We start from the raw sequence: 17,290 nt of genomic DNA on the forward strand, positions 1-17,290 counted from the left end.
GTCAACAAAAATTACTTTACAATCTTTATTGTAGAGTGCTAATGTGTTTGTCTTAGACTGGACTGTAAGGTTGGACTGAGGTCTTTTCAGGGTGCTCACAGGGTGGGTTTCAGATTTTGCAAGGAAAATAGTGATTCGCAACTCACTGAGTTTTAAAAACAGTCCTGAATAAAAACATTAAGAAATATTTTTAAATACCTAAAATATTTTTGAAATCAACAGATTATTGCTAAATTCTATATAATTTTACTTGCATAATCACAAAAGACTGGACTCATGTCCTGGTAAAATTCAGCCCATCTTTTCTCTAGATTTCCCTTTTCCCTTGGTCTCCCTGCTCTGCCATCTCACCTCAGATCAGTGTCCGAGTTCTCCATTTCTGTTCCTTTTCTTGGCTCTTACCTTGGTCTTTTTCTGCAAGCTGTAGATCCTCACCATGACTTCCAAGTTGAAATCTCTTCTGTAGTACAGTTGCTTTTCAGAATTAGTTTTCATTCCTAGTCATGAACTTAGTCCCAGTCATCTCACCTGTAAATAACCCATTTAACTGTGGAGGTTTATTTAAAACTATTCATGTCACTTGAATAATGAACTCCCATGAGAAAGACTGGCATACAATTTTGGTGTTGAGGTAACTTGAAAACATGAGGTTGCCTAAAGATTTTGCAGATTGTTTTTTCTGTAGATTTCTTTTAAGAGTAGTGGTGGTGATCTGCTGTTTTGTAAATTCTTTGACTGATAAATGTACTCTTTGTTACCCAATATCTCATCTCTAATTTTTTTTTTAGTTTGTATAAATTCATACAATGTCTTCCTTTCCTGACTGTTCTTTACAGACAGGAAAATGCTGTTTCTTGCTGTTTGGGTACACAGTTTACAGCTCTTGGAACTGCCCTCCAATGAATGGGAGCACATTAAAAAGGTGAAATCTCAATAGAGCAATGAGAAATGCAGTAGAGCTGTCAGTAAATTACAGTCGCCATCAATATTACACAGTAATGATTTACAGCTCTCTTTAGAGTGAAAAATCCCTTGTTTTTTTGAGCCCTGGGATGTTCCAAACCGTGTTTGTTTGTGGAGTCAGTGCAGCTGAAGAATACCAAGCTCTCTGGGATTAAAGTGGCATTTGGAGCACGGCTCTGTCCCCTCCTGCAGCCAGTGGGACGGGTTCAGTGCTGGGTTACCCTGTGCAGGCAGCACCTGACATGGAAAAACCCCAGCCTCAGCCAGGTGCTGTTTCTTCTGCTGTGTTCTTTATCTCAGCATGAGGTGTTTGGCCAGAGAGCTGATAGGTGTGAAAACCCATGTGAGACAGCAGAAGGTTTCCAGAGGACATATTCAAGCACTGAGTTAATCAATACTTTTTATTTGAGTTGCAGATCTCCTTAGTTGCTCAAAAATAGTGTAATAGGGTTAAGAGGTTTGTTTGATGGAGGAGGAAAATGTAAATTTGTCTTGCACACCTGAATTATCATGGACAACTCTGTCCTGGAGTATAATTTCACATGTTTATAACTCTGCTGTCATTTGGGCTGTGGGTGTTCTTGTGTCTGTTGAAATACATTTGGGTTTTACACAGAGAATCAAAGGTGAAGCTCAGCTGGAGAGACCACCCCAAGGTGAGTCCAGGCAGGGAACAGGAGTGGATCTCCTGCACTGCTCAGTTTTTCCATTGCATGGAGGGTGGGTGTATGAATGAGAACTCACTGAACTGGGTTACAGCGTGATGAGAAATGCCTAACAAAGACATGGTAGGATTCAGTTTAAGATTGAAAGATCTGAGGATTTGATTTCACTTTCTAAAGAAGATAAAACATATTTTTGTCAACTCTCTTTCATATCTTAGCTTCATTATTAGTTATACTGGAAAACTCCCCCCTGTAGTTGACTGAATTTTACAAAGACTTTCTTCATGGCCTGGTTTTATCATGCCCAGGGAGCCTTAGCCTGTAGCCTGGCAGTGTAATGAGATAGCTGTCAAAAGCAGGGTAATGATTCACAGGCTGTCTGTGATGAATATGCCAAGTGCTTGCAGTGTGTGCTAATGTCTAAAAATATTTTGCTTTGGGTCCTTATTGGTTTACCAGCTGTGCTTCCAGTAGCATCAGTTATGGTATAGGCCTTTTGTTGTTGTGAGGACAGTGTCTGCTGCTGTCAGTGCTGAAGCTGGTTTTTAAGAGTTTTGGAGTAAAATGGGAGTGCACAGCCTGATGTTTATGAGGCTGAGTATGGAGTGAGGAATATCATGGATTTTTTTCCTTGAGTGACAATTTGTATCTTGTCAACATTTTGGTTTGGTAAGCCAGGCATTATCAAAGACATTAGAGGGCTGGTATAGTTAGCACATCATCCATCATTTATCATCCATCAGCCCAACACATTAAGTTTGGTGCATATGTATTCCTACTTGACTCAGAAAAGAAAATTATTTCCCTGCTAAGACATGGCACAGTTTTATTTACTCATGAGCACACAATTATCTCTATGAAATCAGTTCTTGAAATCAGCACACCCTGTCACCCATCTGGGGTCCCTGGAAAGTGTTTTCCTGTTCTTTATTCATACTTGAAGAACCTCTTGTGGTATCACCCCCACAGCAAAATGTATTTCTGGGTTGCAGAGCTGTGACCTCAAGGAACTCAGTGGTCTGGTTTTCTGTCTGCTTCCCCACTGACTTCAGTGCAACTTGTGCCTTCCTGGTGACCTTCATTTCAAAAATGGTGATTTTAAGCTGATGAATTAATAGAAAAAATTAATGCCATGGGAATCTGTTTTCTTCTAACACAAAAAAAAAAAAAAATTAAGGCATAGCTTTGCTAACCCTTAGAAAAATCTGAGCTATTGGGGTGAAGGAAGATGTTATCACCCTTGACACTGAACTGCACCACACACACACCAGAACTTGTTCTGCAGCTTTCACTGACCTTCCCTTGACTGCCAGGTCCTTCAGAATTGTTTTGAGTAATTTTGTTACTTGGATTTCTAAAACATTTTAACTAAAGATATGGTAGATCTAGACTGAGGGGAAGATTCTTATGGGAGACTTAACTAGTATATATAAAGTTAATTTCTTTTTCTATTAGATAGTATATTTCTATTCTAGCTTTAAAATGCTGGTTTCTTCTTAGTCACAAATTTTAGGCTGTTACAGATTATTAGCAGTCAGCTTTAAAACTTTTGTCAAATTTGAATCCAATGGGACCTTGAAATTTTGTCTTTTGAATTATTAAAATTAATTCTAAAGCAGTCCCCATGTAATTTCAAATTATTGTAAATTGTTAACCTTATATAGCTGTTGATGTGGAAGATTGTTATGAGTACAGACTGCCAGGGCAGTAGAAGCTCTTACTGAATTCCAAAGAGGGTAGGTGTTAAAATAGATGCAGCAATTTCAGATGAAATTAAAGAAGGAACAAAGCCAGGTTTTCCTTCCGTCTCATTTTCTTTGTTCACTAAATTAAGTTCTTTTTGCTTAGTTGCTTCATGTCCTGACATATTTTTTTTGGAGTCAGTTGATGTATCTTCCTAGAAATAGGATTGCAATATGAAATAAAAGTCTCTTAAGAATTTGCATTGCATCACAACAGTTGGGACCTCACACTTGCAGGGAGGGAGGACAGGATCTGTGTTACCAGTTATCATAGAGTCTGTCTCAGGACTCAGATTGTGATGTCTTTTTGTGGTGGAGAAAGCTCTTACATACTTCATAGAAAAATGAAAACAAGTGTGTCTTGTACATACAGTTTTTTATAATTTTGGTTATTTTTCATTGCAATGCTTATCCCAGGCTTTAATTAATCCATTTATCAATTAATTACAAAGCTTTGTGTTCAAAATCAAATCTATTCAATATTTGCAACTTTGATACTTCAGTCTCTAGCCACTGATAAAAGTCACTAATAAAACCGAGAGAAAGTATTTTTAATTTTTCTGTCTGGATGAAACACAAGTAATTATTTAAATAATCTGTTCAATTTTCTACCACTTGATAAAATTTCAAAGAATAAAGCCTTGTTTCCATATTATTATACTTACTCCCTAGCCTTCTCCAAGTGATTACTGTAGATACTGAGCAAAATAAATGAGCAATATTGCATAGCAAAATCTACAGAGTCATTGGGTTGTTTTAAATTTAGGTCAGATGCTTCATCAGGGTCAGTGTGCTACTGAGCTGGGTAATGTCAACTGCATGGTATCATGTGCTTTGAAAATTATGAGTGAATGGCTGATTTTAATAATGGCATTTTATGTATTTCATCTGTGTTCAAATACAAATTTAGAAGTAAGGGAAGAGCTAATGAAATGTGCCCTATATTCAGTCTTTCCCCCAAAGGAGATGTTATCTCCAACACACAGGGCTGCAGTGACCACATCAATGTGACTTTGATAGCTGAATAGAAGAAAGCCCTTCAGAAGAAGTGAAACTGAAACACAGACCTGAGCTGCTGGGGGGAAGGAAGGGCTTTGAGGGAGAACATCAGAAAAGCTGTGTATTTTACAGGGAAATGATGCACAAATGTGGCAGCATCTCCTTGGCACAGGAACCCCAGAGCTGCAGTGCTGGTTTCTCTCCCAGGGAGCAGAACTGGGCCCAGAGCAGGTGGGTTCCCTGGCTGGAGACACCTGATGGCTCTTCCAGGGTGCTGTTCCTGTGGTGCCTGTGAATGCCACAAGTCCTTCCATCCCAGGAAGGTTCACATCTCCCTGTTAACCATGCCAGACACCTGTTAACCATCCCCTAAGTCCTTCCACCCCAGGAAGGTTCACCTGTCTCTGTTAACCACACCAGACACCTGTTAACCATGCCCCAGGTCCTTCCCACCCAGGAAGGTTCACCTCTCCCTGTTAACCACACCAGACACCATGGGATGTAGCTGGAATTGGTGCTTCTCCCCTCCCACACCAAGGGTCCTACACTGAAAAGCTCAGAAAGAGCTGTTGGGGTTTCATGATCTTGGTCATATCTGAGAACTGTGGAACTGTTTAGGCAACAGCCAGGTGTTCATTTGGTTTTCCACTGAAACTTGCAGGAGCCCTTCTTCAGCTACAGTTTTCTTTCTCTGTTGTTCAGTTTGTGACTGGAGGGAAGTACAGAAATGTTTTCCTGCTCTGAGTGCAGTGTGCCAAGGAACCCTTTGCATGTTTGCACTTTCTGTTTGGTCCCAAGTCCTAGGAACCTGCTGAAACACCAACAATCTGGAAGACAATACTGGTTGCTGATGTTTTGATCAGAGTTTCAGAGCTCACATTTAATTCCTTAATTTCTGTATCCTTGATGTCCCAATAAATAAATATTCAAATGTTAATTATGAAAGTGTTAAATCTACAATCTACAACAAATAATGTTCTATACACTGTGTATTCCTGGTATGTGATACCCAACCATACTCATGGGGGTATTTTACAGGCAAATGTTTTGTGAAAACGTTACATGTATTTATTTCTTAATCAGAAGACAGGAAGACAACATGGTTTATGAAGAATATACTGATTCTGTAAGATAAGATAAAGATAAGACTTATACAGAGAATAAGAAGTAGCCTAGAAAAACAATCTTACCCTGTATATGCAGACAATGTTGTGGATTTGCTGTATGTTGTATTTTAGTTGCAACTAAACTTCAACACTAGTCATTACCTTCTGGGTGTCAAATTCCCACCTGCAATTTAAAGGAACTCGAATAGTTTTAATTTCCTGTCTTTAACAGTTGTATTTTCTTGCTCAATTTACTGTTTCACTCTAGGTGCAGTTTCACTGTGTTCACTAAACTGAGCCTCACAATCAGATGGTTTTCAGCCCTGAAGGGTTGTGAGAGTGGAGTGTGGGCTGTGTCTTCCCCCCCTCACTGCAGAATCAGTGAATCTGGGTTGTTAAATGCAGATTTAAGGAAGACTGGACTAATATGGTTAATCAACTACACCATCCTAAGTGTAGTTTTGTGTACAAAAATATCTAGGGGACAAAATTTTCATTAATTACTTTGATACAGTGGCTACAATAGTTTAACAAAAGTAATAATACAGATGACTGAGTTCTCCTAATTTTACAACAGAGCCCCTCTGCTCTTACACCCAGTCAGGTTGTTAGGCTGGAAAGGTGCTGTGGGTTCAGTTCTGATCAGTAACATCTTGAGGTGCTTTTTTATGGGGCAACTGTTATGCATTGTCCCTTTTGAACAAACACTGCAGAGTTTAATCCCAGATGTAAATATTTTATCTAAGTGAAGATGGCTGTGCAGCCTGCATAATTTAACAATGTCATGTAAAGAATATTATATTTACGTGTTAGATACTTCTCCCATTTTTTCTGACCCTCCAGCAATTATTTCTGATCCGTGGTTGCTATACTGTTGACTTGTACTTCCATTTTTTTCTGCACTATTTTACAATGGTGTGCTCCAGCTGATTATGGCTGGAAAGAACCATGTACAATATTTATAGGTGCAACCTGAGTGTTGGCTAGTTAGCACTGTGTTATATTATCCTTTTAGCTCTGTGCTTTGCCTGAAAGTATAATGCCTTAGTTGGATTGCACTAAAATGTATAGCTGCTCAAAGAAAGTTATTCCTTGTATTTTAATTTGGCAATTAGGTGTTTTGCTTTGCAGTAATTTTTACATGACCAGTAATTGTTTTTTACAATAAGTCATTGAAGACATTAATTATGTAAAATGAATACATTTTCATGTTGTGTGGTAGGTTAAGAACTATATTTAACTGTGAAACTTTGAAACGTGGCAGGTGTCACACAGATGAGCAATGCAGATACAGCCTGCAAATGAAAAGTTACTTGAGCAAAAACTTGAGCCCTGGAAAACAAAAATGGGTCAATCTTAGGATGTCTGGGATCATCTTTAGGCAGGAAGAAAAGAGCAGGCGTTAAATTAACATGCTTGTTCTGCTTTGTGTGATGGAACACCTTGGACTTAGTTCCCACAATAACTGCATAGTTCTGAGTCATTGGTGTTTGTGTGATGCCCTTTAATAAAGTTCCTTTTTCTGCAAGGGCCAAGCTCAAAACCTGCTTGGGCTGGAGGAAGGACAGTGGCACCAAACTGCTCCCCAGGGCAGAATGAATTGGATTGGGAAATGGAGGTTTGAGCCCTGCAGCCAGCTGCTTGCTCAGAGATCACTGTGCATGTGCTCATCCTTATGTCACATGCCTTAGCAGTGTTCTTTACTCTGTACTGCAGAAGGACAATATTGGGAGACATGAGGTGTAAAACCACAATTAAGAGATTTACCAGTATGGATCTGCTCCAGCCTTTAAACTGCATCTCTCCTGAGTATTTTGCCCTTGCTCAGAGCAGCTGTCAGTGCTTGCAGCTCCATCTGTCAGCCACAGGAGACTTTATTGGTCATTGTTCAGTTGTATTTATCCAGGTTCCACCCAGCCAATGTCTCTTCATTTCTAGGGGACTGAACCTGGCAGAGGATGTTCTGTGTGCCTGGGAGGAGAGGGAGGAGAATGCCTTTGACATTGACATGTGGCTTCTCTGAGCTGCTCTGAACTTCCCCACTCTTCACAACTTACTGCATGGTCCCTTTGTCAGTCCTTCCCTAGATCAGCCCTGCCTCTGCTCTCTCCTAACTCTAGTGCAAGAAGATTTGATATCACATTGAAAATGGAGGTGGAGTTAAAGCATATCCCAGTCTGTTTCTAAAGGAACTTAGCACAGTGACATCTGCAGTGTTAATAGCAAATTAACCAAACCAAACCAAAAATCACTGAATTTTCTTCCAGGGGCAAGAAAATTGTTCAGTCTGTGCATTTAAAAAAAGAGATATTCTAGCCCATGTACTGTCTGACAGTTATGAGTAAACTCTGTAGTAAATAATCATACTCATCATATTGGTTTTTCTTTTCCAGAACAGCAGCTCAGTAACTGTGCCAGAAACACTGTTGTTTGTTTCAACCCTGGATGGAAGTTTGCATGCTGTCAGCAAGAGGACAGGAGCAATCAAGTGGACTTTAAAAGAAGGTGAGCAGGAGGTGTCCTGATGGCCTCTACTCAATTGCAGAAATAACAGGCAAAATAATTGGCAATTCCAGCTCTTGTAAAATCTGGTAAATACTTTCTTTTCTTTTTTAATTTTGTTCTTGTTCCAGAATTAAACTACAGTTTTTCTAGATTCATGTTCATCTTCATAATTTCACTTGTAGGTATTTTCCAGGTTTATGTGAGGGGGTTTTTTAGGTTTTGGGGGGTTTTGTTTGCTTGTTTGTTTCCTCTGGATGTTTAAGGTGTGGGGGTATAATTGGTAGGTGTCATGTTTTATGGGAATGACTGCAATATAAGCAAGCACAGAACAGAATAGATGTGTCAGCTTGTGGAACTGATGGCAGAGGGATTGCAGGATTCTGTCTCTGGAATACCCTGCATTCTCTGGTGCAGTGCAAACCTCAGGGATTTTTCTATAACAGATGTTTAGGAACACACAGTTTTTTAAAATAAAAGAACTGAACTTGTATAAAGGAATTTAACATTGTTCAGTGACTGGAAGTGATTTTGTAATTTTAATTACTGAGCAGAGCTAGTTCTGTCTTGATGAAAAAATTAGTATTTGTAAACAAAATTAGCAAATTTGTTTAGTGGGACTCTGATTATGTATGGCAGTGGTGATAGTAGCACCTTCACCTCTGGAAATAAATTAGAGGGTCAAGTGGAAGGAGTCAGTGACAGCATCATTCTGGCCTGTGCTTTTAAACCTGCCAGTTTAGAAGGTGAGCTGAAGTGCTGGGGAATGGATTGTGCCTATCTGGTGTCTGCAGCACCCACCAGTTGTTTTCTGTGTGAAGCCATTTGTATTTGAAAGCAGATCTATCAGACAAAAAGTTAACTTTTTAAATGAGGAAAGAAGGTTTTTGTATCTCTTAGAGTAAAAGGGGCCAAGCCAAGTATTTTCTTGAAGGATCTTGGTCTTCTCCCATCTCCTGTTTAAGTTTAGACCCCTCCTTTTCCTGAGCAGCCCTGCCTAAAAGCAGGTTGTCAGCTTCCCAATTTAGTGCTGCTGTAGGCTAAGGAAAACTTGCTGCTCTCTTTGTCATTCCAGTGACACAAACATACCCTGCCTAGTGCCAGTCTGGAAGGGTATCACAACTGGCATTGCTTTGCAGCCACACTTAGTAAGTGGCAAGAGGTTTTTTGAAGAAGAAATGAACACCCTTTGGTAACAAAAATGATCTTGACCAGAGTGTGTTGCTCAAGGAACTTCCCTTGTTTAAAAAAGAATTGTTGCAAAACTCTTGTTGGTTCTGTAGAACTGCCAGACTGGATAATCTAGTTTTATGGAACTTCTTGTTTCCTCTCTGCTGCTGACTTCTGCATCTTATGTACATAAATTGTGCTCACTCAATTTTTGCAAAGCACTTAGTGCTCCTTATTTTATTTCTGTGTAATAGGGCAACACACAGGGATCAATGAAAGAAGAATTAGTGGCAGGTATCAGTGTTCCAAGATGCCTCCTGAGTTAACTGAGTTAAGTGGATGTGGAACAAGGGCCTGTACATAGAAATTGGTGACTGAATTTGTAATGGGAGGGGGTTTATTTATTTTTGCAAATCTGTGTTTGTTGGTGGTCACCCTGTGGGTGGGAGGCCCAACAGACAAGACAGTGTTGGAAACAAATGAAAGCCCATTCAGCTTTCTGTGCTGAACCCCTGGAGAGACCTAATAGTGCAGAATTCATTATTAATATTAGTGAATAAACACAGGAGTTGGGTGCACTGTCTGTCAGCAACATGGTGCTGTAGCAGAGAGTGCCTGGCAGGAAGCTGCCTGCACTGCAAGCAGGGCTCTTGCAGGTGCCATTTTACCCTGATTACAGCAGATAAACCATGTATTGTAGCTCAGGTGCTTTGAGAAGGTGTGGAGGTCACCTGGAGCACTGCAGTGGCACTCACCAGGAAAGGAACATTTTATTACTGCACTTGAGCAGCAAGGTATTTAACAAAGGGCAATTCAAGTACATTTTATTTTCATTAGGGAAAAAAAAACCAAGGCCATGTTCATTATCAGGCAGTGCTTAAACAAACATGAATATCTTGCTATGTGTGGCTTGTTTTCATTTAGCACTGAAGCTTATCTTAGGTGTGTGGAGTAAATGAGCCAATGATTATCACCACAATAACATGTTTGGGTTTCCTTCCTTCATGCAGTGCTGGCAAGAAAGGCAGTCAGAATAGTTGTGCAGCCCATAAAGCAGGCAAAAATTAGGTCAGTTAGGAATAGGGCTTTCCACTGTCAGAAATAAGCTGTGTCTCTGCAGTTATATGTGATGAGACTGTGGACTTGTTGAGGGTGCTTAAAATCTTCATTTCCTGTTGGCTTCAATGGGTCTTGTTCTCTGGCAGCTCTCAGGATTTTTCAGTGAGCAGGTAGCTGATGCTGCTCATTTCCTGGGCCTTGGAAAGCTGGCAAATGGTTGGAAAGTTCAAAGAAAAATCCATATTCCTCCTCCCCTGTAATTTCTGAGAGGCACCTTTGCTTGTGCTGTGACCCCACACAAAGAGCTGGTGTTGAAGGCTGTGGCTCACATTTCACAGCACATTTCACATTTCTCTTGGTGCCACTCCTGATCAGTACAAGGAGCTGTCAGCCCTGAGTGACAGTGGGACAGGCTCCCATAGGCCCCCACATTTTCTGCACTTGCCACTAGCAAGTTACTTAGTCAGCATCCTCAGGTTCCTTAGGATGAAACCTCTTTCCCAAAACTGATGGCAATAAAACAACATCTGTCATTTCCTGCAGACCTCTTTGAAAGATACAGAGGTGCAGCACTTCAGATTTGTGTTTATGTGCAAGTGGACAGAGATGGTCATGATGGTCATGAGAAGCTGCTGGCAAGGCAGAATCTGGAGAAAGCTTTCCTCCTTCCTGTCAGATTTAATTTCACAGTTCTGATTTCAGTGTGAGCTTTAAGAGTGTGATTTTAAGATTGTGCTGTTCCCTCACATCTTTGTAAAACTCACCTTGTATGTCTCTGTTAACTCAAGATCTTGGTTTTTGAGCACAATATTGAATTTGAGATGCTAAGGCTGCAGTGCTGCAAGCTGTACTTTTGGGTAGGCTGTTCCTCTGCTCTCTCTGTCCTCTTGTATTGTTCAAAGGCATCCTTTTTTCTTTTTTTTCATTCACCAGCTCCTTAAAAGCTTTCCCTTAAGAACTAATTCAAAGTATTTTGCCAGAAGAACATTTAATATATGCAGATTTGGATGCTCATTTAGAGCCAGTAGAAATTTTGTTTGTTGTGATCTTCAGTTCTTTGTAGCAGTCAAAAAATGATGGTCCACAATCAGTTTAAAAGGTTTTGATTTCCAGCACCTCACTCATAACCTATAGATTTTAGAGGATGCTTATGATAACACAAAGGTATAAAGGTTCTATTTATGGGATCCAGTATACAGATTTTAAAGGGCAAGTCTGAGGTCTGTAGGTCCTGCTTTAGTAACATTGGTTTTTCCCACACAAGAAATAATATCTTTGTGCATAGCTGTATATTAATAAGGATTGTCAAAACAAAACAGTTGTAGAACAATAGTGTTTTCAACAAATTCCAGAGCTCAGTTTGTGTCTCCAGCCTCATTTGCAGTCCCTGCAGCAGCAGATGAGGGTGGGTTTCAATTGGCCCGTTAGCCCAAACCTTGTGGTAGGGCCTCAGGGCAGGAAACCGTTTTTTCCAGCTCATTCCAGTGGGGCAGTGACTGAGTCACCATTTCAGCCTCCCACTTCTCCTTTCCAGTCATTGGCTCTAAGGGCACATTACAGTGATGACAACATGCAACTTTATCTTTAATCTTGTATGTTAAAAATACTCAGAGTTTGGGCAAAGGGCAAATTTATGTTAAATTTTTTTACATTATTTGTGAAATATGGAGAAAAGTGAAATGCATTATATTTAGTGTATGGGTACAGTTTCATAAGGCTTTCCATATATGTATGCAAAGTGTGGGTCAGAACCATCTGAAATGTGTAACACATTTCTGCCCACTCACAAATATATTCTGGCCATGATGCAACCAAAACTGGATTGGGACATCTGCCTGCCAGGTCAAAATGTTCCTTTTGGGGCAGTGGAATAGAGCCAAATAATTGACCAAATTACTGGGCAGACATTATGTTAACGTGTTTCTAATAACTGCTGTACTTGTAAACAAACACTTGGAGTTCTAGAATAAATCCTTATAATGCAGGATCAATCTCCTTTTAATTTTTTTTTCTTAACAAGGTTATTTTACAACTTTTTGCTAGTAGAGGCTGTGTTACCAGTTCAGGAAGCTAAAGCCTGTGTGTGCTGAATGTAGGAATCAGTAACATAATCTGTTTTAGCAGAGGCTGCAGAAAAAAAAAAATTGAAAACCATTGGAAATATCTACAGAAAACTCAGTCTTCTCTCCAGCACTGGAGATATTTACAGGATGGTGTCCTGCTTCCTAACTCACCCCCACCATGCTCCAGAGTCATTTTGACATTTGTTTTCTTAGTCTAGAAAGTGGAAAAAGCTTTCTGTAGGACCTAGCAAGAACTTGGCTTTTCCCTGCTACATGGGATGGAAGCTTGAGGGAGAGGGAGATGCATTTTTCACTTTTATCACATTTTCTGTCCAGCTTTCATTCCAGTACAGAATAGTTGCTGCTTTGGAGCAGATCAGGACTGTAAGAGGGACTTTCCCAGCTACAGGAACTGCAGTCCAGGGAGTTTTGAAAGCAGTGACGTGGTGCAGTCCCAGCATGTCAACACTTGAGTGGGGAGCAGCAGGAGAGGAGAGGAGAGCAGGACTCAGAGCTCTGACTTTTGCAAGAGCTTTTTCTGTTTGACCCCTTGTGCAGCAAAGGTGCCTTCAGTCACAAGAGGGCTCACTCTTTTACTGCTCTGTGTTCAAGCATGTGAAAACTATTGTAAGAACTGGCAGCAATTAATTGAACTTGAGATTCTCTTTTTATCTCAGAGCAAGTTCTTATTTCAAAACAAACTTTGAAATAGAGGTTGGAACAGGTCCCAAACCACATGAAAGTGAATGTGAAGAGTTTATTGTCTGTCTTCAAAGGATCTCTGCAGAGCCACAACCTGGATTCAAGATCATGAAAGTGTTAAGAAAATGAGAAAATTTACATCACCTCAGTAACTAAAAATGTAGAAAAATGGCTTTCCACAGCCTGTCTTTTCAGGTGGATGGTGCTAGTAGTGACAGGAGCATTCCTTTCACTTTAGAAAACTCACTCATCCATCCTTGTGAAGAGCCTCATGTGTGGAAATGAATCAGAAATCCATAAATGATTTCTAACAATTCACACACAACACTTCAGTGTGCAGGAAGCCATCAGAATAATCAGTGTTTTGGCTCATGTGCCACTAAGTATTAAAAAAATTCTTGCTGCTTGTCATAAATTCTTAATCTGTTCTATCTACCACTTTTTTATCTTTGCTCATAAATCAAGTTCCAGTTACTAAGAAATCAAGTAAAAGCAAGATTTTTTCATTTCTGATGAAGAACATGATGCTGAAGACATAGTACTAAAGAGAAGTTCAAGGATTTTCATGACAATGTTTCTGTACACACTGAATAGCTTGGGATTTGCCATAAGAATCCTTCATGTCATCTGATAGGCAGCAGTGCTTCAAAAAAACACTGCAAAACATAGAGACATTCATGAGACTTCTGGCATTGTTTATTAAAGTGTAGAAGACATTTATTGATGACATTGGAAACTGCTTTAAGTGACATTTTCCCAACAGCTTTCAGAAACACAAGCTGAGGGATAAAAGCTCAATGCAAGTAATCCTTGCACATAGATATGTGTGTGTGTGTCCTTTCACTGTTGTGGGACTGTGTGGTCAATAAAACCATGCAAACGTTCTCAGATCTTTAACTGGAGCAGAGGGGAGTGCTTTATTTTGGTTGATAAAATTTTCTAAGACTGGGCAATCTATTTAAGTAAAACCAAGCTATTAGCCCAAAAGTGTTTTGCTGTATGATTACTCTCCACTGTGTATTTTCAGGAGAGAGAAGGAGCTCTAGGGAAAGCATTACTAACCAGGCTCTCCTGCAAATGTCAAGGACAAACCAGGATCAGTTGCTAGAAGACATAATCTACCTTTGAAATTTCCTGTAATTGTTCACATTTTCCTGAGCAGTGTTTGAAAAGCCCCTGAAATACTGAGAGATTTGAGGCAATCCCAGTCTGTGCTGGTCTGTGAGGTGTCCTGCCACTAACAGTGCAGTTAGCAAAGTTGGAGATTGATTCAGATTGTAGTAGTTTTACACTGTAATTTCATCTAACAGCTTCACACCACCATTTAATTCAGAGAAGAAACAGTCCTCTAATTAAAATTAAAAGTTTCTGAAGATTATTCTGACAATAAACTATTTATGTTAGTTAGTCTTATCTTTAGCCCAGGTTGACTAGAAAGTGATTTTATAGAACATCTGCATTGTTAAAAATGAAACAATAAATATGCAGTCACTTCAAAAAAGTTGTGCAGCTTTGTTACTCCCAGTGATCACTTGAGGGCATTTTTAGGAATAGGAAAGAGTTGCCCCAGTGCTGCTGGTGAAGCTGCTGCTGTCTCACATGAGGCACTGGCACCACAGGTGAGAGTTTCTTTTCTTACCATGTGAGACACTCTCTGTGTAATCAGTTCTTCAAGAGACTTACAAAGTTTATTTGGCTTTTGCCTTTAGCAATGCTTGTAGCATTTGCATTAAGTCTTACTTAACTGAGCCAGGTGTTGCTTGTTCTGAGCCAGGTGTCACTTGTTCTGATTCATGATGCTGTTTCTTTCACAAAACTGAGCATTCCCTTCCCATGAAGCATTTGTGATTACAAAATCTCTTGCCTTTGGTTTTTAATGTCTCTCTTCTTTTAGGTCATTTCACCCAGATTTAGGGATACCCTGAGTCCATAAACTTGGTCTCAGTTTGCCTTTAGTAGTTCAACCCAGCAGCTCAGCTCAAGTCAATCCACTGTCTATGATGGGCAAAAATTGCTTTTACCTTGCTTTTCCCTAGGGATGGGGAGCTGGTGATGTAAATCACCATGTGTTATATTAGATATTATAAAGCTTGTGGAATACTTGAAGCAAACACTGAGAAATAATTGACACATAATCAATGAGAGGGGCGTCCCCCCCAACATATCCTGAAACCAATTTCTTCACACAAGGGATGGAAATGAATTGCTTGATGTAGTTAATGCAATAGAAGGTCTGACTAAGCAGCCTGGTCTGTAGAGACAGGTACAGAAGATGAGTCACTAAGCTCCTTTGTTTCAATGTTAATTATTCTTATGGCCTTTGATGTGTGTTTGGGTTCTCATTGAATTAAATGGAGTTTATTTTGACACTTTTGGGAGTGTGTCCTGGAACATTTTTTAGGCTTGAAGAGAAAAAAATTACATGTAGTTATGTACTGAACAAAGCTGCTCTGAGAGTGTTTACTGTTGTAAGAAGAAATCAATGAAATAAAGGTAACTGTACTGTTATCCCTCATATCCTGTTTTCTTTCTGTCTCTGGCATTAATGTTCTTCTTTGTGTGGCTGCTGCTTTCAGCTGTGTTGCAGCCAGAGATCTGCTTGGGTAGGGGGTTATCATTTTTTAATCCATGTAAAACCAGGTCATCCTTGCAGGCCATTGCCATCAAACCCAGCTCTGCTGTGGTGCCCTGCAGAGTGGTACAGACTCTGTAAGCCCTGGGTACTGAGCCCTGAATTTCCTGTTCTTGTCTTGCTTAGCTCTGCAGATACCCCAGTACACTCAGGCTGCCCAGAACCTGTGCCAGTTTCCCAGCCAAAGGCTGTCAAAACATCAGTGTTTTTGTTCTCATTTCCTTCCTGTTGCATCATGATGTTTGCAGGGAGACAGAGGAGGTGAAAAACAATGTTTGCTTGGTCATTTGTCATCCTCTTACTCAGACTCATTCCAGTGGAGTTTGATTTTCCCTCTGGAAGTGGAGATACTTAAAGGATTGCATCCTCTTGCCTTCTGAGGTATTTTCTGCCAGTATACCATTAAAAAGCACATGTTTGTCTTGGAAATTGTAGAGCATGTCTTGTAAATCAGGGTACTTGTGTGGTGCTGGCATCAGGAGTGAAAATCCTGTGATTCAGGATTTTGTAAGCTCTCAGTAATTTTGAGGTATTTGGTGTTGGTAAAACTGAACTAAGGACTTCAGAAGACTTTCCCAAGTGCTTTGTAGTTTCCCATTTTGTGAACCAAGTTCCAGGAACAAGAGGAGGCTGCTGAGAGTTTACTTTCAAACTGTGCATCAGCCTTTCTAGAAGGAGAAAGGTGTTGCAGGCCTGACTTGATCCTGTATCTGGTGGCTTCAAGGGATTGAATTGCTACTAATTAGACTTTTTCTTTTTCTCTGCATGCAGATCCTGTACTCCAGGTGCCAATCCATGTGGAAGAGTAAGTCTGTTTCCTTTATCTCATTTACAGCTTGTTCAATTTTCACTGACAACTTAAAATTTGGTTTAATTTTAACCAAACCCATCTGTGTTCCAGACAAGCTGCACACCTTGCAGAAGGCCATTTAAGGTGGCATGGGGAACAGATGAAAGGTTAGAATTAGCTACATACAATAGCTGAGAAGAAACATCCTGTGTGCAGCCTGTTCTCTGGAGCCCTTGCTGGGTTTGGACATCAGAGCTGTGAACTGTGCCAGGGGTGGCAGGTGGGGAGTGACAGAGCCAGGACTGATTCTGGGTTCTGTACTGAGCCCCTCAAACAGAGACTAAACCCAGTGAAACACAGGAAACTACAACCACCACCACAACCAGAATCTGCAAATGACATCCTCGAGCTGTGAATTCAGATTGCTCCCTGCAGCAACCTCACATTTAGCTAGAAAATCTGGGACTTGAACTTTGTCTCTGAAGTCAGTGCTGACATCCTTTCTTTTTTTGATCACAGAACTATAGATATTAGGGTCAGAGTTTGTTTGGGGGTCTTTGTGTACTTTGGGTGTAGGGATCTCAATTTTACTTAATTTTATAAACTCTTTCATTGTTTCCTGCCTTCCTTATGCTCTCTGGTTTTCTTTATTTATTTAGGCTATTTCTTAATCTGTGTCATTTTAAGAGCTTGTAGATTAAGTTTAAAAGCTTTCACCTGAGCCATTGCCTGCCACATTTGGATCTTTGTGCATTCAAATACATTAGTGGTCTTATGTTTAATCAGTTCTGAAACTTCCTTATATTTTTTAATTTTCACAGTTAATAAATTAAACTTCAAAAAATTCAATGTCAGATGAACTTCTCTGTAAAGCCAGCAGTGACCACAGTTTATTTC

The 17,290-nt window shown here is 40.0% G+C and overlaps 1 protein-coding gene across 1 annotated transcript in view; it reads left to right on the top strand.

Annotated features, from left to right (window-relative positions):
• The window catches only part of ERN1 (endoplasmic reticulum to nucleus signaling 1), a 32,343-nt gene that overhangs the window by 1,326 nt on the left and 13,727 nt on the right, over window positions 1–17,290 (top strand). Inside the window, exons 2-3 of the mRNA XM_059485524.1 lie at window positions 7,869–7,980; window positions 16,375–16,408. Of these exons, the coding sequence (XP_059341507.1) occupies window positions 7,869–7,980; window positions 16,375–16,408 (146 nt within the window). The remainder of the gene's footprint in view (window positions 1–7,868; window positions 7,981–16,374; window positions 16,409–17,290) is intronic.

Source organism: Ammospiza nelsoni, chromosome 19, assembly GCF_027579445.1.
Source record: "Ammospiza nelsoni isolate bAmmNel1 chromosome 19, bAmmNel1.pri, whole genome shotgun sequence".
NCBI lineage: Eukaryota > Metazoa > Chordata > Aves > Passeriformes > Passerellidae > Ammospiza > Ammospiza nelsoni.